We start from the raw sequence: 25,268 nt of genomic DNA on the forward strand, positions 1-25,268 counted from the left end.
TTTTTTTTTTCCACCAAGACAGAGTCTTGTTCTGTCACCCAGGCTGGAGTGCAGTGGCGCAATCTTGGCTCGCTACAACCTCCGCCTCCCAGGTTCAAGCAATTCTCTTGCCTCAGTCTCCCAAGTAGCTGGGACTACAGGTGTGTGCCACCACACCCAGCTAATTTTTGTATTTTTAGTAGAGACAGGGTTTCACCATGTTGGCCATCAGGCCTAGCTAATTTTTGTATTTTTAGTAAAGGTGGAGTTTCACCATGTTGGTCAGGCTAGTCTCAAACTCCTGACCTCGTGATCTGCCCGCCTTGGCCTCCCAAAGTGCTGGGATTACAGGCGTGAGCCACCACACTCAGCCCAGACCCACTTTCCATATCCTCCCAGGAAATAAGGTAAGACAACACAAGGACCTGCAGATGCTACTCAACAGAGAGCCACACACAGAGGTCATCTATTTACAGTATATAGCTACCTTTACCACACCCCGCCCCACATTTACCTGCCCCCAGAAGGCTTCATGTTGCACCTTTAAACCTGTGCCCACCTCTTAGTGGTAGAAGTCCGCATACATTTAAGTGGGAATTTCAAGTTCTGGACTGGAGTTCACCAACAGAAATTTCTGTAATGATGTTCTATATCTGTACATTGCAATATGTTAGCCACTGGCCACATACGGGTACTGTGCACTTGATATGTGGCTGATGTGACTAAGGAACTGAATTGTTAATGTTATTTCATTCTAATTAATTTAAATTGAAATAGCCACATATGGCTAGCGGCCAACATATTGGACAGTGCAGCTCTAGACAATTCCAGCCAAGCAGACCCTAGAACCAGAGTAAAAATCTAAGCTTCAGAACGATGGGAGCAGGCTCTCCAGGAGAGGACCAGGTACCTTGTCCCTAAGCATTGAACGGGGCCACTGCCCTCTCCAAAAGGAAGCAAGCCACGATGGGCAGAGGCAGCTGAATGTGAGTTTGAGGACGAGGCAGGGTTAAGACGGAATCTAATGGGGTCATAATGGGGGATGATATATGGAAATGAAGCATAAGGAGAGGTAGAGATGGAGGTGGAGGAGAGAAAGGAAGCAGGTCCCTCCCTGTTGACTTCGTACTAGCACCAATCTTGGCAAGCTCTAAAACCTTTATTACACCCTTTTCCCCTTCCCCCCTTTATTGCCACATCCAATGAAAGAATCATTACATATCTTCTAATGCAATCCCCTCATTCCACAGATGCATAAACTGAGGCCCAGGGAGGTGACCCGGCTGTCCAGTCATATGCTGAATCTGTAGCAGGATCAAGACCAGACTGTGTCCTCCCCACTCTCAAGCCCATGTGTCCTCTCCCACCCTTAACCAGCTCCACTAAAGGAAGGCAGGGCTGCGGAAGGAGAACTGCAGGTAGACAACGAGTAGACAGAGAGAGGCCCAGAAGAGGCACCAGCGAAGAGACAAGAAGTTGTAACCGGATCCCGACTGGGCCCTCGGCTTGGAGGCTTCAGAGAAGGTGTAGGTGGTCGCCTCCTCCTCCAGCAGCTTCTCGCTGGGCTTCCAGTGCACGATGCCCTCCTGGCAGGCCTCGCAGAACTCTGTACGATGTGGCCCGCTGTCCGGGCGGCTGGCCACGTGGATGCGGTACTGGCCACCGTCCTCGTCGTAGCACTGCTCGCGCAGGCTGGTGATGAGGTTGTCCACCAGGCCCTCGATGTTCTCCTCCAGCATGCTGGACTCGTCCTCCCTCGCCGTGCTGCACTCATAGCACAGCTGCTTGAAGACACGCATGCGCACCGAGCCCATCCGCCGGGCACGGTCCAGATGCATATGGAAGAGGATGACCACGTGGGCAGACTGCCAGGTGTGCCAGCACCAGGAGCAATGGAACCTGCCGGGAGGAGAAGGAGGGGTGGAGAAGGTGGGCTTCCCAGAGACAACCCGCCCCGAGGAGCTCTGAGTGGGGAAAAAGGCCTGTGTGCCCGTGCTTGGAGATGGAGGCAGAGTGTTTACTGCCCTGTGGATTCCTTAGCACTCCAAGGCCTGCCTGCTATCGCCTCCTCCTGGTGAGCACCCCTGGGACCCAAGCAGCATCTTCAGGAGCCAGTGCCCGAGCCATCTGGCATCCAGCAGTGCTCTACAGCGTGCCTCCTGCGGTCTCAGCTACCCCTGAGCCCAGTGCACTCAGGTCTTGCACCTGGGCGCTGTGCAGGGTCATTCCCCCTCTCTGGGCTTCATTTCTCATGTGTGAAATGAAGTGTGTTGGTGTTCAATAAGGGTCCTTCCTCTGTGACCTCCTGCAACTCTAATAAGAAGGATGACATACACCATCTAACTCACACATCTTGCTTACTCTGGGGAGAAGAGAGGCCTCTACTTGTGCCAAGCACAGACCCTGGCACACTGTAGGTCCTCAGTATGCCACTGAGAATGATGGGATGGGTAGGATCAACTGGCTTTGGGAGGAACTACCAAGTTTAGTTACTACATCTTCACAAAGAACGCTCCCCAGTCTCTTGACAAGTCATCTCTAGATCCCACTCTAGCCCTGCAGTGGGGACTGGAAAAGTGGGTACTCATTCCCAGTGCCACTCCTCACACACACACAGACACACACACACACGCTTTGTCTCTCTCTCTTACACGCACACAGGCCACTTGGCCTAACCTGGGTTTTCTAGAGTCCCAGCCTCAGGAAGTATGGTGGGTGGTAGCCTGGGGCTCATCTAGGCCAGCCCCACTCATTCCCCCCCACCACTGCCTGCACACTTCAGTGATGCAGCACTCCTTACCTCCAGGGCAGTTCTTTCCTTCCCCGAGACGAGCTTCCTCCAGGCCTCTGTTACAGAGGCTTCACAGGCAGTCCATCCACTGAGCTGACCCTGCCCTCATCACTGGCCCTTTCTGAATCCATTGTATGATGGCCTTGAAGGACTTCTGATGAGGAACTCAATTCAATCCAACAGACACCACTCAACACCTACCATATGCCAAACACCACTCAACCCAGGCTGTGGGATGGAGACAAGGCCAAGCCAGTCCCTGACCCTTGAAAGCCTGATCACATGAGCATAGCACAGTACCCAGAATGGCCCAAGTTGGGGTTGACAGGTCAGAGGAACCTAGTTGGTACTGAACCAGGAGAGGTTACCCTGTCCCCAATGCTGGGCGAGAGCTGCAGGGCATCTGACTGTTTAGAGACAGAGTGAACCTGTGCACAAATAAGCTCATGGGCAACAGTTCTTCAGCCCTTCCTGAGGCCAGCTGGGAGCCACAAGTCACCAGCCAGGAGTAAGAGGAGCTTATCCCTGAGGCAAGAGGAGACATAAGTTTGCTGAGCTCAGCCCCTAAACTCTGGATCCCAGGCACTCAAGTTTCCAGGCCTCTGCCATCTCTCCCAGCAGGCAGTTCAACTGCTTTATGTTTTCAGTCTCCTTCTACACCTTTTTACATCAAGCCAACCCAGAGTTGCTTCACCTCCATCAAACCAGGCCTCACATCTTAAATTCAAAAATATCAGATCTAGGGGCAGGGGAGCTTAAGAAGCATCTCGTCAGCCCTTTATTTCACTGAGAAGAGACTGACGCACAGATAGTAAGAGAGGCATCCACGTACACACAGCTAGTTAGAGGCAGAGCCAGTGCCCAGCACATAATAGGTACCCAACAGATGCTTCTTGAATTGATGGAACTGACATGAATCAGCCAACCTCTGGCTTTCTGTGTTCTTTTTTCACAAGCCAGGTTTACTCCAATAATTCCAGGTCTTGGGGCAAGAGTACAAATGTGAGCTCCCTACCCACATCTTGCCTCCTCTGTTCCCATCCTCAGCACCATTCTGTACCGTGAGAAGCTTCAAACACATACACGTGTGAACAGCCCAGGCTTTGTGCCCGTGTTCTGGCTACATCTCCAAATCACAGTCACCTATTGGCCTCTCTCGAATCAAAGGACACAGGGAAAAGGCCTGCACAGACCCTACAGATGGCCTCCTTTTAGATCATGATTTGGAACTGGGACTACAGAAATCCCTGCCCAAACTACCACAAGACTTGAGGTAGTTTGGGCAGGGATTTCTGTAGTCCCAGTCCCAAATCATGATCTAAAAGGAGGAAAGGCATGTGGACTTTAGACAGCCTTGTCCCCTTGGCCTCAAGGACTCTTTGCACTGCGTTGAATGTGCAGTTCCTATAAAGAGTGGGACCATGGGCTCTAAGTTCCTAAAGAAGGTTTTGCTCAAAGTTAAATCTTTTATCACAGGTACATAGATAATAGAGCTAGAGTGGGTAGGATCGATTATCTAAGACCAACCCCCTCATTTTGTAAATATAAAAACTGAGAGCCAGAAAGGGAAACAGACTTGCCAAGTTTACAGAGCTACTTGGCTATATAGAGCCAGTTCATAGCACATAGCAGGTGGTCAATAAATATTTCTGTATTTGGATCAATTTGGATTAATCACTAAACATATCTAGGACCAGAGCATAGCTGCACCCCCCACATCCCCCCAACTTCTAGGTTAAGGCTTTCCCCAATGAAACTCGTAGCTTCCTTCCTTTAGTTCCAACTCACTCTTTAAATGTCAGAGATTGCAGGGACGTAGAAGATATTACAGCTCTTCATTTAATGTGGACAACTAAGACCAAAAGATAGACCATAACTTGCTCAGGATCACCAAGGGAGTTAGTGGTATTGCTAGGATTAAAACTAAGAACTCTGTGACCCAGCCAGCTATTCTTTGTCTTTTTCCCCCATCTGAGCTGACACCAGAACGAGCCTGCCCCAGGGACGGGGCTCTATCTCTCCCTGGAAAGTACCCCACAGCTGTGACCCATGGACTGTCTTCAAGGTCCCTCCCCAGTGAGCCTCTCACCTGCCTGAGGCATGCTGCTCCACATACTGCTTCCAGCCAGGGGTCAGCTCACTGGGCTTGAGGTTGGGGTCTATGATGAGCTCCCAACTGTCTGCGGGCTTTGCCACCTCCATCTTCTCATAGAAGACTTTCTTCCACTCACAAGTGGTCAAGCTGGTACACATAGTCCTGCTGGCAGAGGTGGCAGTTCGAGCTCAGCCCTGGTGAGAACACAGAAACAGCACGATTAGGTGTGGGACAATTCAGTGTCTATGACCTGAGAATCCTCATCGGCAGGACTGGGAGGAAACAGGACCCAGCTCCCTCCTTTGTTACCCTGGAACCTGTTACCATGGTAGCCAGGAAGGGCACCAAGAGGGAGGGCTGGGGAGAAGGGAAGCCCCAAGGGGGAGTTTCAGGGCCCTGAGCTAGGCTTGAGAGGCAGTGCTGGGTAGGACTGAGAGGAGCAAGCATGGTGGGAGGCCCAACCTCAGACCACACTCACCGAGGTTTCCAGAGGTCTCCAGGAGGCAAGGATATTTGGTGGCCCTGCTTCACCCAACTGCTCTTCTAGCATTCTCCACATCGTGTGCTATAGTTACTATGACAGCCTAGGAAGTCAAAGAGAAATGAGGGACAGGGAAAGGCAGAGCCTGCTGCTTCCACACCCCCTGATGTGCTGTGACCATCACTTACCGTGTGTCTAGCACAAACTGCTTGACCCGTGTGCTGGCCAAGGCAGATCAGATCAGGAAACTGAAGTTTATGCAACCCCTAAGTGACTCATCCAAGATTCAGATCTAGACCTTCTGAAACCAAGCTCATCTGTTTATTTATCTTAGTACTATTGTGCTCCTAAAAGTGAATTGAGTGAGCAGTAACATCTCTTTGTCGAGGGCAATCTCAGACCAGTTGGTGAGCTAGAATGTAATTTCATATGCCACGAAAAACACAGTAATAACATTTCAGATTCATAGCACCATAGAACTGTTAGAGTCCATATTCAGTTCCTGGTCCCAAGCCAGGCTAAGGCGGCTACTGGAGGAGTGAGTTTGTTCTGTGCTGCAGGCTCCTGCTGCCTCCATTGCTGCTAAGCTGGAGCAAGAGAGCATCCATAGCTCTGTGATGCCCAATTTAAATTCTTTAGAGACTAGAGGGTAATTTGATTTCAAATTTGGTAATCCAGGTGAAGACATGGTCACCTGAAGGGAGGTAGCCTTGAGCGTGGAAAACACCAGGCATGTGGCTGCTTACTCTAGCTTTGGTCCAACTTCCAGCTGTAATCATCTTATAATTCTTTAATCCGGAAATCTGGATCCCTGAACATGCGGAGTTTCAACAGTAAACAGCATCAAGAAGTGAAATAGGTTGCCAAGAACCAGAAGATCTTGGTGTTGCCAAGTGGTTTTCCGGAAGGGTGAGTTCAGGGGCAATGTCACTGGATTCTCTCTTGAAATGAAAACGTGTTACTCTAGTGGCTTTGTGCTAAAGACCTCAGAAAGGACACAATTGTCTTAGAACCATTGGTAGCTCTAGAAGAGCTCTTTTATTTTTAAAAATCTGATTTGTTTCTTCAACTCTTCATTTCTTAACCAAAATTTCTTGACATTGAATTAAGACAACGGAGGCCTAGAAATGGAAAATTATTGGCCCAAGCTCTCAGGACTGGGTAGCTCAAACCTCACAGGGGATTCCCTCAGAAGCCAGTTACCAGACCAGGTGAGACAGAGGGATCCATGAATGGCCAGGAATTGAATGAAGCTGAGATGAGCTTATGGCCTGGCCTAGACCCTCGTGCCAGGAATGAACTTCTGAGAAATATTATACCCTTATTCCCAGAACAAATGGCAATAAAGGAAAAACAGAAAGAGGATGAGAATTGTCAGGGTTTACCTATTGTGTGTGTGTGTTTTTTTCCTCAAATGATGCAATCCCCTTAGGCCTAGTGTCAGGTTTAATTTAGCATAGCAGCTCTCTAAGCAGAGACCAATATAATTCATCTTTCTGTATAACAGCACCATTTTCACTTTTCATACAATCGGTGGGCACAATTACTACTTCAATTTTCCGCGAACGGCACTGTGTTATTCCAGATCCCATGATTTAAGAGCTTACCAATGTATACTGTGTACAGCTGTGGCCACATCACACTCTGGCAACTTCATTATACATCTTTTATCTAGGTAGTACTTTTTCAAATAAAGAAATTGTTATTTCTTTATAAAATAAAATACTGTGCACCTATATTCTGCAAACAAATCAGCAAGGGGGAGAGGATGGATAAAAGAATGACTTCTCCCCTTCAATTTGGAGTGTAAGTGAATGAAGAGCTTTGTAAAATATTTATTATTCAAATTTTACTTATTAGAGTAATGTAAGACATGCCAGTGTGGAGCCTAAAATGACAAAGTAATGAAGAGTTGAAAAGGTGTGTACATCAAAATCATCTAGGGAGTTTTGAAAATGATATATATCTCTGCCTCAGAGATTTCAACACATGTTCTTGAGGAGACAAATTTGCTCTCCACCTGCTCCAGTCCTGGGAAGGATCCCTTCTATTGCCAGCCATTGTTACCGATGCGATATGTTGTCCCACAGGCTACTGGAGGCCAAAAATGAAAAACGAAAAAAGAAGATTGAGTAAAATGAGCAAGTGGTTTATAATATGCCTTTCCCAGGAAATAGATCCAGGATGAATGCAAGCTGTGTCCTGTCTTCTCCTGTCTCTCTGCAATTCAAAGAACCATAGACAATGCTATAGGGCGAATCCAAGAGCCCCTGGGGAGTATTTTCAAGCGATATTAGGAAGGCCTCTCCATCCCCAGGTTGTAGCACTTGGCGAGAGCATGGTCCAAGCTCGCACTCTTTGGGTGGGAGCTGACCTCTGAATCTCAGGGGAGGCCACACAGAGCAGTCTGTGGCTCTCTAATAGTGGCGCATAGTGTAGAAACAACATCCCAGGAAGACTTCACGCTGCCCTTTCATTAATTGGCAGCAACCGGAGCAACTGCAGGCAGGTGACGTTCTGTTTCTGCTGATGTCCAAGGGTCCAAATTCTATGCGCTGTGCTTCTCAATACTCCAAAGGCTCTGGAGTCTGTATTAAGAGTGGCCATATCTACTTATCCTTTTTTCGGGGCCTTATTATCCTACGTAGAGATTTGCTGAAGAATTATCACACTATTTATGGGATGTAAATAAATAAAAAAACAGATGGAAATAGGGTGTACTCCATGCAAAGGAGAAAAAAAAAAGAGATGGGGGTTGAGTTAGGAAGGAAGAATGTAGAGGGTCTGGGGACACTTTCAGCGGGTACAGCCTATGCTGCTTCTGTCCAAGAGGCTGAGGGCCTTCTTCAGAGTTCCTTAGCTATACTCAGAGAATCTGTTAGTTTCTGTTGAGCTGAGGCTCAACACACACAAAAATAGCCATGACTCCTCTCTGGGACACTCCCAGCCATCAAGGCAGGGTGAAAAGGGAGCATGGGATAGATTATGCCACCTTTTGAAGCATCCATTCTAAAAATAACAGTGCTGGGGTCAATATCCTGGGCAGATTTTTAAAAATACATATCTTTCCTTTTAAACCCACATTTACCCAGGAGAACGTGTGTAGTTCCAGGGCTTTCCAGGAGACACCAATTCACACAAGGAAAGGACCCATTAAAGCTGAGTCCATTCCTGAGGCAAGTCTTTCACTATCAATAGAACCAATTTTACCTTGAGTGTCTATCTTTAGGAACCAGGTCACCTTCCAAATACTGATGGGGATTTCTCAATGAGCAGTCAGAAAGGCTGTTTGGCCCCAACACTGAGCTCAGTTAACTTCCTTGGAGACTTTCCACACGCAGAATTGACTGTGTACTTCAATTTATATGGGAGTGAGGAGGGAAAGGACTAATACACTCATTAGTATTATATTTACCCTTAAGGCTGGATACTGACTTTCCTTTTTTTCTTATCCAAAAATTAAGATGAAAGTGTTCAAGTGCATAAAATTGTACAAACATTACATAGATATTACATAAACAGGCAGTTAAAAGCCCCCAGTAAAGATTTAAACAGACCACTTAGCTCTGACATTGGAATCAGAAGATACGCAGTCAATAGGAGTCACAGGCCCAAAATGATCAGGCTGTGCTTAGAGTTAAGTTAAATATTCTAGAAACACTTCAATTTATTTCCCCAGTTGTCAAGCAATTGGAAAGAGCAGATCTACACACTATAAAAATGCTTTCTCACTCCCAAGGATAAGGCAGGCAGGTTTAATAGTAAAACAAACCATATGAATTGCAGATCTTACACGAGATGTAAAACAAAGATGTTAAACGAAGACGTTTTACATGAGATGTAAAACAAAGCATATGAGATGCAGATCTTTAGATTTCTCAGGAAATTTGAGCTTTCTTGATATATGCTTATAGATGCTATAGTTAGAAAGCTACGTTTCTTGCAAAGTCCCAAGGTGAATGTAAGAAAAGCTTGGGAAGAGAGAATGCTACAAGAAAATCCACTGACAAGAATAAAAATAATTTTAAAAGAGAAAGATCCATTGTTAGTGAAACAAGAAAATGGCTGCAACTACAAGCCAGAACATCTAACAATTACAGTTAAATTTGGATATAGAGTGGGAGCACATGAAGTACCAACGCCTGCCTCACTTCATCTCACGCAGACTGAACATTTCTTTTCTTTTTTTCTTTGTTCTTGGGACAGAGTCTCACTATGTCACGCAAGCTGGAATGCAATGGCATGATCTCAGCTCACTGCAACCTCCACCTCCTGAGTTCAAGTGATTCTCCTGCCTCAGCCTCCTGAGTAGCTGGGATCACAGATGCGCACCACCACACCTGGCTAATTTTTGTATTTTTAGTAAAGATGGGGTTTCGCCATGTTGGCCGGGCTGGTCTCGAACTCCTGACGTTGTGATCCACCCACGTTGGCCTCCCCAGTGCTGGGATTACAGGCGTGAGCCACCGAGCCTGGCCAGAGTGAGTATTTCTTTAAACATGACCTGCCCCAGTAACAATGAACACACCTACCATGCACATCTGGGTTCCTAATACTGTTCTCCAGTTAAAACAACAGCAGCAAACTAGGTCTTCTTGGAAAAATTATATGAAGGCTCATTCATTCCTGTGTCTGGAGGTTGATGCTGCCTGGGAGATGGGACCACAGCTAGGGCTATAGGACAAAACATCTACACATGGCCTTTCTATGGAGCCTGGGCTTCCTCACAGGATGCTGGCTGAATACCAAGGGCTGGTGTCCCCAGAGAATCAGGCAGAAGCTGTGCCTCCTTTCATGAGCTACCCTCAAAAGTCACAAAGCAACACTTTCACCATTGCCCAGATTCAAGGTAAAGGAACCTAGACCCCACATTTGGAGAGGAGGAAGGTCAAAGCTATGTTGTAAGAAGAAGATGCAAGTCGGGAGGGACCGTTGTGATGGTCTTTGGAAAACATGCGTCATCACAGCAGGTAGGGAGGTCAATAAGGCTTCCACAGAAGAAGTGTTATGAGAACAAACCCTTACAGGATGAGCAATTGGCAGCTAAATAAAAATTTTTAAAGGGGTGCTCTTCCCTAAGGAGGGGAACGCATGGGCAAACACTTAGAAAATGAAATGATACAGAATCATTCTTGAAACTCCATATCATTTAGGACATCTGGGTCACACAGAAGAGTGATGGAAGTTGAGGCCTGAGAGATATGTGGGACCTGGATTATGAAGGAGTTTTTAACGTCCTGGGACAAGTAAGATTTTGCCTTAGAGGGGATATGAAATTACTAAATCGTTTTAGGCTTGAACTACATGATCGTATTTGCATATCAACAACGTGCTATTTAAGCACATTGCTCTCTCTCCCTTTTCCCCATAAATTGGCTGGTGTCTAAAAATGCTGTTTCCATGACACACTTGCCGTGAATTCTAATCCGCTTAGCTCTTTGCAAATCTAGATCCCTCTGTAGGAGGTGTGAAAAGGACCTTCACTCCGTTATCCAAAAGTGCTCTCTAGCAAGAACACTGCATTGAATACGCTTTTGTACACTCCCAATTGAAACCCACTGGATTAAGTGTCATGAGAAGATGGAGAAATAGTTTACAATGTTTTATAATGAAAAGTAATTAATAGAGTTGGAATATTAAATTTTTAATGAATTTTTATTGTCAATAAAGCTTCTATGGACTATTTTCCCCAATGAAGGTACATGTGAACAAGAAATAGATACACTGATGCTTATAAGTCTCCAGTAGTACATCAGCATGTGACAAATGAACACAGACACCCAGGGGCTATATCTACCAAATTTGCCTTAAGTCTCCTACCTAGATATTTTATGCTATAGGAAGACAGAAAAATCTTCATGTGGATTTATGCTGGTAGGCAGGGGGAAAGAAGGAGTTTGAGAATAATTTACAGTGAAGAGTAAACTCTGTGATGATAAAGTAGCAACTGTTGGTGCCAGTGCCATAGCAGTTACTTAATCTGTGTCATGCCCTGAAAGGCAATTAAGTGAAGTCTGAGTGGGTAAAGAAACTCTTAAGATTCAGTCCAAAATGGTTTCAAAGTCCAAGGGGACCCATTGATGGAAGCTGGTCATGGGCAACACCAAACTCATTCTATCCAGAGAATTTGTATGATGCAAGAAATAGCAAAAGTTTCAAGCTGATTCTTGAGGCATCAGAAGCTGGACAAAGAAACAGCAGACTAGTTCCTCATCTTAAATACTAGTCGCAGGAGTGGACCTTAATTTAATATACCTTAATTATAATAAAAGGTAATAGGGATAAAGTCCTCACTATGCACTATGAGTTTTTCTAAGTACTTTACATGTGTTAATTCATTTAAGCACACACAATAACCCTATGAGGTGGATACTGTAATTATTTTCCCCATTTAGATAAGAGGAAACTGAGACTCAGAAAGGTTGAGTGATTTACTAGTGGTCATATAGTTAATAAGTGACAGTTCCGGGATTTGGACTCATACAATCTGGCTTACTGACTATGCATATTTATCCACTAAGCTATTCTCTAGGCCCAGTTTTTTTTTTTTTTTTTTTTTTTTTTTTTTTTTTTTCCTGTCTTCCCAGGAGTAGAACCTAGGCACAGTTTCTAAAGTAATAAACTCACTGTAAAATGTCAAATGATACAAAAATATATTAACTATTAAATGAAAGTTCCATATCCTCTTCACCCCACCTCTCTCTGCTCTTCGTTTTTTCCAAGTTACTATTTTTTTCCAAGTTACTATTGTTAAACTACTTTTTCCAAGTTACTATTGTTAAACATTTAGAATTTATTTGATTGAAAAATGCATTTGATTTTTAAAACATTGCAGTGTTTTATAGGACCTCTAATGTTTAAAAAAGTTACATGGCATTGACATCTTCCAAGTTTGGTGCACAATGGCTTGTAAGACACAGACTCGAAGCTTGTTTGTGAGCCTCTGTTAGCTGAGCACTATCTGAAACCAGCATCAGCACCTCACCGTGGCTTGCATGTTCCACTGCACAGGCAGTACCTTGGGAATTTATTAAAATACTATCTCTGGTGAGCACGCCTGTAATGCCAGCACTTTGGGAGGCCGAGGTGGGCAGATTATGAAGTCAGGAGTTCAAGACCAGTTTGGCCAATATAGTGAAATCCCATCTCTACTAAAAATACAAAAAATCAGCCAGGCATGGTGGTGTGCACTTGTAACCCTAGTTACTCAGGAGGCTGAGGCAGAAGAATTGTGTGAACCCGGGAGGCGGAGGTTGCAGTGAGCCAAGATCACACCATTGCACTCCAGCCTGGGTGACAGTATGAGACTCTGTCTCAAAATACATACATACATACATACATACATACATACATGCATACATACTGTCTCTGTGTGAAAATGTTTATCTAAAGAGGGAGGAACCATCATTAAAAGTTGAAAAAATGTTAACATGATGTGAGGACATGCACTGTCAACATGTGTGTGATGAATAATTTTATGTCAACTTCACTTGGCCAAGGGGTGCTCAAATATCTGCTCTGACACGATTTCTGGATGTGTCTGTGAGGGTGTTTTTGGAAGAGATCAGCCATTTGAATTGGTGAATTGAGGAAAGCAGATGGCCCTCCTCTTGTGGATGGGCATCATCCAATCCATTAAGGGCCTCAACAGAACGAAAAGGCAATGCAGGAAGGTTGAATTCACTCTCTGCCTGACTTTTGAGCTGAGACATTGATCTCCTCCTACCCTCAACTTCTGGTTCTCAGGCCTTGAGACTCAGGCTAGAATCTACAAGATTAGCTCTCTGGCTGTCAGGCCTTCAAACTATGCCAGTGGCTTTCCTGGGTCTTCAGCTTGCAGCTGGCAAGACTGTGGGATTTTCAGCCTCCATAATCACATGAGCCAATTCCTCATAATAAATGTCTTCCTAAATATCCACACACACACACATATATAATACATATATTATATGTATGTATATGTGTATATTCTATACAAGCACACACACATAAATATCTATCTTATTGGTTCTGTTTCTCTGAAGAACCTGGGAACCATATGATATGTATGGTTCTCCATATATTTAGGTTTATATATATATATACACACACACACACGTGCGTGTATACAATATACATATGTGTATATATTACCTAAATATATGGAGAACCATGCAAATACACATACACACACACACACACACACACACACAGATACACACCCCACATATAGATCCTATCAATTCTGTTTATCTGGACAACGCTGACTAATACACCATGATTCTCTCTAAATGGGATTTCAGTAAAAGCCCGAAAACCTTTGCAAACATTTCTAGGTTTTCGACTGGAGGATTCCTGAAAGCGTGGGAAAAAATTCTCTGGCAATGTCAAGGGTCCACTCTGTTGGCACAAAGCTCTCTATGGGGAGTCAGGAGACCCAGGTTCTTATCTCAAACTTGTAATAACCCTAGATAAATCAGTTGAGTACCCTGAGCATCAATTTTCTAGATGCCAAATTAGGAATTTCAAAGGTGCTGACCTCTAAAACCCCATTTTCTGCTGCGATTTTGGATGTCTAAAGGCACCATGTGAAGCAAAGTGCGCTCACTGCTCCTAATGCGCGTAGCCACCCCTTTTGCTGTTTCTGTGCATCTCTATCCTGGTTTTGGTGTGCTTTTGCTTCCAATGGCTCAAAGAGTCTTCCAGCTTGGCCTGCACTTTAGGATCCAAGGAATATAGGCAGCATCCAAGGGAGTCTATTTTTAAATGCATTCGGTAAGCATCTATTAACACCTTGTCAGGTGAGGCTCTGAGGCTACTGGCATGACTGAAACATGGTCCCTGCCCTCATGGATTCAGTCTGGGGCAGAGATAGTATTACCTTTATTTTTTTTTTCAGCCTTGAAGCAATCGACACCTGCACCGTGCACTATGCCTTTAGGGAACCCACTGCTCTTCTGTTAGAAGGAAACTCTCAGCTTTCCTTGTTTGACCCATGAGTTGTTTTGAGGGAATTTTTTAAAAAAATGTATAAACAAGTGGAATTTTCCAGTTCCCTTTTATTGTTGATTTCTAACTTAACGGCACTGTTCTTAGAGGATGTGGTCTGTATGGCACCAATACATTGCAGTTTTCTAAGGCAACTGTTGATCTTTCTTAATTATGATTTTCTGTAGTTAATTTTTAAACGTTTATGCTGAATCAATTTAGAGAGATAATATGTTAATTACAACCTCAGACTCTAGAGCCAGATCTAGATTTTCCTGTCAGCTCTGCCAGTGACTGGCTGCATAAAACTGGGTGATGATCTCAGTCTCCACATCTGTAAAGTAAGAAAAATAAAACAGACTATTGCAGTGGGTTCCGGAGAGGAACAAATAAGCTCCTACTTGCACAGAACCAAAAACAGTTCTTGGCACATAGTGAGTGCTCGATAAATGTTATTTAATATTATTTTTCTACCTACATTATACATTCCATTTATAGAACATTCTCAAAAAAACAAAGTTATAGAGGTAGAGAACAGATCAGAGGTTGCCAGAGGTTAGAGATGAAGGGAGGGAAACAGGATGACGATAAAAAGGTAGCACAAATTGTCTTTGGTATGATAGTACTGTTGTATATCTTGATTGAGGTGGTGCCTATGTGAATCTGCAAATCCAACAAAATTGCATAGAAACACACATGCACACATGCGCGCATACACATACACACGAGTGCACGTAAAACGAGTTAAGTCTGAATAAGGTCTGTGGATTATTCGCACTGTGTCAACTTCCTGGTTTGGATATTGTGCTATCGTTAGGTAAGACCTTACCATTGAGGGAAACTTGGAGAAGTGTACACAGGACCTCCCTACACTATTTTCTGTAACTTTTTGTGAATCCATAGTTATTTAAAGATTTTAAAAACTTCTAAATGCTCCTGGCACATGGTGAATGTCTAATAAATGTTACTACGTTTTGTCATAGCTGTTTTTCAAGTTTTTATGTATATTTAACACATATTAATTTTGAAATTAAATTCAGAACAATAGATACTATTTTAAAAAAGACAAAGTGTATCTCAGCAAAGTTCCATATTGTTACATGTAGAGGAACTTTGAGCCCTTTGTGGGCTGAAAAATGAATTAGAATTTCTGATAACTAGTGTCATTTTGTTCGCTCCTTTTGAATTGTGAAAATATCGGGAGGTATGAATAAGAAAACCCTAAGTCCCGAATCCATGCGTGTTGGTCTCGTGGACGCAGGAAAACTTGGGAACAATAGATGAGAATGGGCTGACCCCCAGCAGTTAGAACTCTGTGGCCTCGACGAATGGTTTATATTCCCAGAACACCTTAGTGAGAGCAGTCTCCTACCTCCATCACTCAGTTACTTTGACCAGAAAAGTCCTTGTCACTGTTTCCTAAAGGGCTCTTGAAGATTATCCCATATAGTCTTCGCATTTGCAGTCAGAAGCTGAGGCCCAGGGACGGTAGCTGGACAAAAGCAGAGCCTGGTCTTCAATCAAGGCGAAAGCTGTTTGCTCTGGGTCTCATTGTGGCAGGGCCTAGGACAGCAGAGATTTGATGCTGTCTCCCACCCACAACTACCCAGAGTCATTGAGTGTCATCAGGAGAACAATGCTTAAGGGGCACCTCCTCAGGCCCTCAGCACTGAAGGGGAACAGGGAGGGGATTGAGATGCACCCAGCCCACAGCCTAGGCACCAGCCGTCCAGGGACACCGGCCTACACTGTGATGCACGTGGGGAGCGCCATGGCATGTCCCGGTGGCTTCCTCTCTGTCCATGCCCAGAATTTACAATTTTGACCCTAAGAGAATACCAACCCTAAAAGCCTAAATTTTCTTCTTACACTGTTGTGAGTTGAAAAAGCTGTGCTCAGGGGTACACAAACGTTACCAGAGGAGGGTGTCCAGGTTCTTGGCATTTTGAACAAAGAATTGGACAAAACACACAAAGCTATGAAAGAATAAAGCAAAGACAGCATAAATTTATTGAAACGAAAGTATACTCCACAGATCGGCAGTAGGCTTGAGCAAGCACCTCAGGAACGCTGGTTACAGAATTTTCTGGGCTTTAAATACCCCTCTAGAAGCTTCCCATTGGTTACTTGGTTCGCACCCTATGTAAATGAAGTAGTGGCTCACAATCAATCTGATTGGTCATGGAAGGTGACCTATCGGAGGCTGAAGTGAAGTTACAAAGTTACACTCCTATGCAAGTGAAGACTAGGCTACAATCAGTCTGATTGGTTGCAGGAGGGGACCAATCAGACGTACTTTCATTTTTAATCTGCAAGGCAGAAAAGCAGGAGGGGTGGGGGGAGCAGTTTGCGAAGGGAGTAGCCTCTGATTCTTTTGTTACTTGGGTGTGAAGAGGTGCGGGGTGGGGGGGGATTCCTTTTTTTTTTTTTTTTTTTTTTTTGAGACGGAGTCTCGCTCTGTCGCCCAGGCTGGAGGGCAGTAGCCGGATCTCAGTTCACTGCAAGCTCCACCTCCCGGGTTCACGCCATTCTCCTGCCTCAGCCTCCCGAGTAGCTGGGACTACAGGCGCCCGCCACCTCGCCCGGCTAGTTTTTTGTATTTTTTTTTTTAGTAGAGACGGGTTTTCGCCGTGTTAGCCAGGATGGTCTCGATCTCCTGACCTCGTGATCCGCCCGCCTCGGCCTCCCAAAGTGCTGGGATTACAGGCTTGAGCCACCGCGCCCGGCCCAGGATTTTCCTTTTTATTCAGTTCTAGGAAACCAGTGCAAATTGGCCTTAGGTTCTCTGTCTCCAGACCCTGTTCTCTTGCCTCACAAAGATAGGTGTACCTTTTTGTTAAATCACCCACTGACACACAAAGTTACTGCCCGTGCTAGCTGAGTGTCTGACAGCAAGTCAGAAGGCAAATGGTCTGTTCCCAGCCCTCACCCACTAGCCAGATGTTCTTAGGCCCTCCTCTCCGAACCTCAGTTTTGTCATCTGCCAAATGGGATATCTTGCTTCCTTAACTGGCGAGATTGTGGTGAGGATTAAGTGAACCCTTGGAGATGAAAAGCTTTTGTGATTTGTAAAGTTTTGTCATACTAGACACTAGATTAGTGTCGTATCATAAACCCTTGCCTCTCTCTACAGTTCTACTAGGAATTGACCTCTTTTGCCCAAGAATTGAGATATAACCCCTTACATTTTCAAGAAGAACTGGAAATTCCTGATCCCCAAAGGAATGATTCAGAGTGGAACTTTACACACATTCAAGTAGATCTCCGAAAGAAATATTTGGGGGCCAGAGCCCCCCAGTCAATTCTGTTGAATGGCTTTGCTGAGATGATGAAAAGGATTTAGAAAGAGAATAGGTACAAAAGCATAGGAAACCAACTCAAAAAATAGCACTGATCCCATTTATACCTTCCTACTTCCCTGGAGCCAGAAAAAGTGGCACCTGCAGCCTTCACCGCTTGGTCTACCCTGCCACCTTGTGACTATTTGCTAGACTGCACCAGTAGAACAGCCTCAGAGAAAGCAGGGACCAACAGGAACCCGTAATCACGCCCTCACTCTTTTACTCCGTCACTCGACAAACTTGTACAGATGCTCACAGTTGCTCAGGCTGAAGAAATTCACAGTCTGGAAGAAGAGAGGGACTGAAGGGAGGGTAAATGGAGAAAAGAGACTTGCTAGGCAGGGGTCTTGGTGTTTGCAAAGACACTGAAGCCTTACAGGTTTGGGAAATGGTGAGCTTCTCCATGTGACTGAAGAATAGGGTGCACCAGGTAGAAATGATGAGATATGAGGTTATAGCCTCACTATCAGAAAATGATATGTGTGAAACTGTAAGCCTCTGTACGTTAGGGGAAAAAATAACACACAAACCAACAAAAAACAAAGACAGACACAACTTGGTCCTTGGAGTGCAGGTTAATTCAGGTTACAGGAGCCATCCACTCCTCCGCAAATGGCCCCCAGACTTCCATGGCCCTTCCGTCCTGAGACTCCTAGGAGGAAACACATACTCTGAATCCCTCGCCATGATCAACATCAGTTTCTAAATGGGATAGGATCTTGTATAGTCTCAAGTTTGAAAGGGGCCTTAGAGTCATTTAATCCAACCCTCCCTGCAAGCCAAGATTGCTGCCAAGTCACCACGCATCTTGAACTTAAATCGCCTTCAGTGATGAGTTCGGATGCTCATCCAAAGCCCGTTCCACCTTTAGACAGCAGGAAATCCTTTATTCTATCAGGCTGAGTTCTTCCTGTTTATAATTCCTGTTCATTGATACAAGGTTCCCCTCTCCAGGGTTGTGCCAAAGAAGTAATCAGACATATGAATGTATATGAAGAAGGTAACCATTTAGTGGCAGCACTAAGTTTTGTGGAAATAGGAAATCAAGGTAGTATGATTTCTGAGGAACTAATACTGGCGTAGGCTTTGGGGGAGCTGTGCCCTAGTCCTCATAGAATTTCTTTGCTTAATGTCACTTGGCTTCCTTTCCTTTATGATAGAGTTGGATTTGATCAGAATTCTCACTCCTGGTTCTAGGTCAGAATCACCTGGAGAGCAGGCAGCAGAATGTCTGAAAGCTCCCTATGGTCCAGAACGGCTGGATGAGACCATTAGTGGGGTAAGCTCAAATATTCCATGCTTATTCAGACATGATTAACGATAATAGTCTTCAGCTCTTGTTAAGGGGTTTTTATCAAGCCCATGATGGTCTGGTATGTAAGTTCTTGGTGATTCCTATTTCACAAAGACCTACCTGGATCTAGGGTTTTCTCCCATCTGCATGATCGAAGTGTGGTTGCTCACGGAGCACAATTATTTTGTTCTGTCCTGCTCTTTTGGACAGAGACCCACCAGTGACATAAAAGACAAAACTAAAGAAAGAAGAGACGTATTGCCTGATCTTAGCCAAGTGCCATGACCTTCTTGTTCTGCATTCACCTCATCTGTAAGAGATAAGAGAAACCCACTTCAGTGAGTTGTCATGAGGGTAATTGAGACCATGAGTGTAAAGCCTACTGGTAATGAGAAGGCTCTTCAAATCTCAATTCTCTGAGTCTTTGACAGCTAGAAGAAAGTACAAACAAGAAGCTGGGGTGGCACCTTTTCTGAGAGCCTTTTTCCTCATCTTTCTTCCCATAAACAGCCTCTGTTGAGTTGTATCATGTCCCCACAAAATTCATATATTGAAGTCCTAACTTCTAGTACCTTAGAATGTGACCTTATTTGGAAATAGGGTCATTGCACATGTAATTGGTTAAGTTGAGGTCATTAGAGTGGGCCTTAATCTAACTCAAGTGAAGACCTCATAAAAAGGGAAGAACTTTGGATACCAAGACACAAACACAGAAACACCATGTGAAGATGAAAAGATTGAGGTGATACTTCTACCAGCCAAGAGTGCCAGATTGCCAGGAAATGACCAGAAGCTAGGAGAGAAGTCTGGAACAGATTCTTCCTTACAGGCCTCAAAAGAAACCAACAGTGCCAACACCTTGATCTCGGACTTCCAACCTTCAGAACCATGAGGGAATAACATTCTATTGTTTAAGCCGTTTCAGTTTGCGGTGCTTTGTTTCAGCAGCCTTGGCAAACTAATACATCTCTAGAGGTGACTCCTACTGGTGACATCAAAGGACAGCTCTGTCCAGATGGAAGGAGGCACTGAAGTTCCACAGAACCAGTGGGAGGCACGTGAAAACCCTGAGAGTGCCTCTCCATGGGCCAGCAGCTCAACAAGGCTGTCCACCTTGTACTGCCCTGAAAGAACAATTTGCCATTCTGAACATGCCCCTTCTCAAGATATGCTGAATCCATAGGAACATCATTTTTTAAAATTATACTTTGAGTTCTGGGATACATATGCAGAATGTGCAGGTTTGTTATACGGGTATACTTGTGCCATGGTGGTTTGCTGCACCCAGCAACCCATCATCTACATTAGGTATTTCTTCTAATGCTATCCCTCCCCTAGACCCCAACTCCCCGACAGGCCCCGGTGTTTGATGTTCCCCTCCCTGTGCCCATATGTTCTCATTGAGGAACATCATGTATTAGCCATAGTTTTATATATTTTTGTGTTTCCTTGTAATTTTCCTTCCATATATGTCCATGGTTTGTTTTGTGATTTTGACTACAAACCCTTTAAGAGCTGGAACCACATTACAAACCTCACTGGGAGTTAGGTGATGTTTGATAAGAATTCTTGGTGTGACCTTAAGCATGTCACCTTTCCTTTCAGGCCTGGTTTCCTTGCCTATGGAAGAAATTATCATCGCTAAGCTCTCTCCAGTTACAATATTCTGTGGTCCCAACTCCATATGTATTTACATACCCAACCTGCCTTCTTGGGGTCCTAAAGGGAAAGAAAGACCCAGGAAACTCATCTTTCAGATATGTTGAGCAGCTGTCATCTGGGGTTAAATGAGTCAGCCTCATTTAATAAGGGGCTAGACCCCAAAGGTTTGGGAACAATATAGTACTCAGGAGCTGTAAACCCCACTAGGCCCCTTTCCTAGACTCCAGAGTCCTCCTGCCTGGGCATCTGTCTTTCTAGAAGGCCACTGTTTTATGTTATTATTTTTTTCTTTTTTTCTCCCATGAGTCATAGAGAATGAGAGAAGGCCACTTTCTTAGTGAATGCTGAAGCTTTCTCTTCTTTGGAGACAGGCCCTGGATGCTGTATTTCATGTAATGGGGAGCATGTCCACGGTAGGGCTGGGCTTCTGTGTACCATTTGGAAGCCTCCTATCTCTGCTCTGGGGGTGGGAGGAGCATTGCCTTTCCAATTGGGTACAGTATTTTCGGTAAATGACATCTTGTTTCTTACCTTGGAGGGATTACAGCATGCCTTGGCCTCCACTATAGAGAAGCTTGGGCCTAGTCAAAGAAGTGTTAGGGTCCTTCTAATGACAAACACCCCAGAAGCGTGGCTATCTGTGTATAAATTATGCTCTTTTGGTTCCAGGAAATAGACTCATACAGGCCAGTCTAAGTAATGGCAGTGGTGTAGAAATGGAGGCAGTGACCCCACTATTAAGTGGTTATAAGAGGGATGGATTATCCTAGAAATCTAAGACTAGAAACCCCCACACAATTATAAGCTTCACAAAACTAGATTCTGAACGGTCATCCTAGTTCTGGAACTCTGCCATTAATGAGGCCCCAAGCACTCTTCAGGATTCAGCTTTTCTCTGCTTCTCTTCCTCATTCTAATTCTCCTAGTGCTTACCAATGCATGTCTCTGGTAAACACAAGACAGTTTTTTATTATTATTAAATTTTTTTGAGACAGCGTCTCACTCTGTCACCCAGACTGGAGTGCAGTGGCATGATCTTGGCTCATTGCAAACTCCACCCCCTGGGTTCAAGCTATTCTCCTGCCTCAGCCTCCCTAGTAGCTGGGATTACAGGCTTGCACTACCATGCCTGGCTAATTGTATTCTTAGTAGAGACGGAGTTTCACCATGTTGGCCACGCTGGTCTCGAACTTCCAACCTCAAGTGATCCGCCTGCCTCGGCCTTCCAAAGTGCTGGGATTACAGGGGTAAGCCACTGCGACCAACCTTATTATTAATTATTACTGTGAGTGAGACAGAGAGAGAAAATGGAAACCCAGATTCCAAAGGGAATAGCTCATTTCTGCAAGAAGCCTGAAGCCTAACGATTGAATTGAGCAGATTAAAGTTCTACTGACAACCATCATGTGAACTCAGCATACCTGGACACTTTCAGCTGCACGACCTCGGACTAGTTCCTGCCTCCATTTCCCCATATTTAAAACAGAACCTGTGTAACCAGGCATGGTGGTGTGCCCCTGTAGTCCCAGCTACTCTGGAGGCTGAGGCAGGAGGATTGCTTGAGCTCAGGAGTTCAAGTGAGCTGTGATCATGTCATTGCCCCCCAGCCTGAGTGACAGAGCAAGACTCCATCTCTAAGAAAAATAAATAAATAAATAAATAAATAAATATAAAAAAATTAGCTGGGCNCCCCAGAAGTTCAAGATCAGCCTGAGCAACATAGTAGGACTGGGTCTCTACAACATAAAAATTAAAAACAAAAAAATTAGCCAAGTGTCGTGGCACATGCTGGTAGTCCCAGCTACTCAGGAGGCTGAGGTGGGAGGATAACATGCACCTGTGGGATTAAGGATATAGTGAGCCATAGTTATACCTGTACTCCAGCCTGGGTGACAGAGAGAGACTCTGCCCCAAAATAAATAAATAAATAAATAAATAAATAAATAAATAAATAAATATTAAAAAGTAAAATGGAATATTTGCCTCTGGTTGTCCTTCCCTTAGGGTTGTGTAAGGAGCAGGAGCCTGTTCTCCACTCCCCACCCCAGGCTCTGGGTGGCAGTAGGAAAGTGCCTTCACCCCTCCTGCCTCAATCTTTTCATGGGTCAGATGCAAGATCTGAGCTAGATGATAGTACCATCCCATCCCTTCCAACTCCTAAATAGCTCTGCATAGTTCTGACCACCCTGCTTCTCTGGGATTACCCCTTATACATCCTTATCACCCTGGTCCTCAGAAACCTATCCTCTAAAAATCCCACAATGTAGAACATCACGCATATTCCATGTATTGGTGAAAAGTTGCATTTACATCATGCTTTTTAGTAAAGTTTTTATATTCCTTTTGCCCTGGCTTATCTAATTAGAGACTTTTCTTTTTAGTTATTATTGATTGTCAATTGGCTGCAGTCACTCACTCTTTGATCTTCCCTTTTGTTTAAATGGCCACCCACGCTATCTGCCCTCGCCCCTCCATCTCTCTATTAAACAGTAATGAAATGCAAACAAACTTGGAGGTACTCTGGGAGCAAAGGGACCCTGGGGCCAGCTTCCCTTAGGCCTGTGAATTGTCATTCCTGAAGCTGTCTGTTTTGTAAGTTCTTCTGCCAAGTTTCTATGGGAGCAGAGGGATCATTTTCTCCCTTTTCAAAGAGCAGGGTGAGTTGAGGCCTCGAGCTGGCAAGTCCTTTAAAGTCATTTTCAAAGGAAACCTGAGCTGAAAGGCCATGCAGCTGGCAGAGGGTGCTGTGCCTTTCTGAGGCTCTCTGTGGGGCGCTGCGTGGTCAGCTCCCATAGCTTCCCAGCACGTGCTCGGAGCCTGCTGCAAAGGCACTGCCAAGGGACACGACTGCCCAACAAGTGGGCCCACGGCCCTGGGGACAGGCTCAACTCCACATGCCCTCCCCACTGCCACCCAGGAACAGGAAGGGGGGTGTGCAGGCTTCTCCTCTGGGCCAGTGACCAGAACCACACTTTTCCTCGCTATTCTCAGGTCAAACTTGATCCTTGGGGTTTTTTGAGGTAAAATAAAACTAGGTGCCAAAGCAAGCTAGGTGAACTTGCATCTGAATCAGGGAATCATAAATGGTGTAGTTCACGCTCATGAAAGGTTGGAAGGGGGACCCAGAGGGAAAGTACTTGTCCCAAGTCACACTGGAGGAGGTGGCTGAGTTCTACCACAGGGCTCTTGAGACAGGGCACTTCTGCAGGGACAGAGGTTTGCTTGGCTACTAACCATTCATAAAGCTTCTGAGTCTGCAGATGTCTGCCAATCACCCAGCAGACACCAAAAAGCCCACATGCACTCAGGCTGAGAAATACATGTCTGGAGCCACATGCCTTCATACTGCGCCATGAGCTGAGTGGAAATTGTTTGTGAAGCCAGGAAGCAAGATGGGCCTTCTCACTTCCAAGACTGGGCAAACGGAGGACCAGAGGAAGAAGAGATGCCTATGTCAGCAGAGCTAGCAGGGAAGTCATTAAATACTTAGCCTAGGCCGGGCATGGTGGCTCACACCTGTAATCCCAGCACTTTGGGAGGCTGAGGTGGGCAGATCACCTGAGGTCAGGAGTTCGAGACCAGCCTGGCCAAAATGGCAAAACGCCATCTCTATTAAAGATACAAAAAATTAGCTGGGTGTGGTGGTGTGTACCTGTAATCCCGGCTACTTGGAAGGCTGAGGCAGGAGAATCACTGGAACCCAGGAGGCGGAAGTTGCAGTGAGCTGAGATCGCACCACTGCACTCCAGACTAGAAGACAAAGCAAGACTCTGTCTCAAACAAACAAACAAACAAAATGCTTAGCCTAGAGCTGAGTGGGAGATCCTTCCAAAATCTCCCACCTGAGCTCTTCAGAAAGGGCCTGGAGTCCACAGTCTCTCCTGGTGCTGGGATCCAAATGTGCGTTCATGCCAAGGTACCAGGAACCTAGCGTCATCTCAAATGATGCTCCTTTGTGAGACTGCAGCAGCCAGCAGCCCTCCCCTCCAAGAGCATTTTCCACTAGGTTAGGAGCTGAGGGAGCAAGACCCAGGCCAGGCCCCATTCCAATGCAAGAAAAGCCCTCCAGACCAAGCCCACTTGACTTTTCAACATTTTATTCTTATATTTGTACAGCTATATTTTACAATGCGGTAATGCAGTTTAGACACAGCCAAACCCTGTCTCCGGAGTAGTTACAACACAAGCATGACGCAGAATGGGATGAGACAAACGTTCCCAAAGAGAGTTTAGTTAGTAACAACTTCAAGTCCCTGTGTCTGCCTACACTTCAAAGAGGGATGGCACACGCTCGCCCATCATTGAAAACTTCCATGAAAAAAGGCACGTGAGGACACGTTGTACGGGTATATACAAACTGAAAACTAGAACAAAATTACACATTTTTCCTTCTGCAGATTTTTTTGTTCTTTTGTTTTTTTTTTTAATACACACTTTGTAAATTGTAAACCTTCACTTGCAAAAAAATACAAATACACTGAGGCATTTTAGACAAAATATTTTCTTACTTATACAGATGCAATACTTAAAATATTCTCTTAAGTGCTCTTTCTCAATAAAGATTCTCAGATCCGTGTCTGCCTGCAGATACAAAATCGAGCCTTTGACGCAGTTTTATATTTTTAATATATCTTTTTTAGGTTTATATATATTTATTT

At 44.9% G+C, this 25,268-nt stretch overlaps 1 protein-coding gene and 2 long non-coding RNA genes across 3 annotated transcripts in view; 1 reads left to right on the top strand and 2 right to left on the bottom strand.

The window, feature by feature from the left end:
* Positions 1–935, bottom strand: part of LOC108530455 (uncharacterized) — a 12,936-nt gene extending 12,001 nt beyond the window's left edge. The window contains exon 1 of the long non-coding RNA XR_001885839.1: positions 494–935. This is a non-coding gene — a long non-coding RNA (uncharacterized LOC108530455). The remainder of the gene's footprint in view (positions 1–493) is intronic.
* A 187-nt stretch (positions 936–1,122) lies between these two features.
* On the bottom strand, positions 1,123–5,453 carry RTP2 (receptor transporter protein 2). The gene is made up of 2 exons (XM_017873418.1): positions 4,860–5,453; positions 1,123–1,878 (listed from the first exon to the last, which is right to left on the bottom strand). The coding sequence occupies exons 1-2, from the start codon at positions 5,021–5,023 to the stop codon at positions 1,362–1,364; spliced, it is 681 nt and encodes a 226-aa protein (XP_017728907.1). The 5' UTR covers positions 5,024–5,453; the 3' UTR covers positions 1,123–1,361.
* Positions 5,263–25,268, top strand: part of LOC108530471 (uncharacterized) — a 32,530-nt gene continuing 12,524 nt past the window's right edge. The window contains exons 1-2 of the long non-coding RNA XR_001885841.1: positions 5,263–5,435; positions 18,815–18,933. This is a non-coding gene — a long non-coding RNA (uncharacterized LOC108530471). The remainder of the gene's footprint in view (positions 5,436–18,814; positions 18,934–25,268) is intronic.

The sequence above is a fragment of the Rhinopithecus bieti genome, unplaced genomic scaffold (genome assembly GCF_001698545.2).
Source record: "Rhinopithecus bieti isolate Rb0 unplaced genomic scaffold, ASM169854v2 scaffold_5626, whole genome shotgun sequence".
Taxonomy (NCBI): Eukaryota; Metazoa; Chordata; class Mammalia; order Primates; family Cercopithecidae; genus Rhinopithecus; species Rhinopithecus bieti.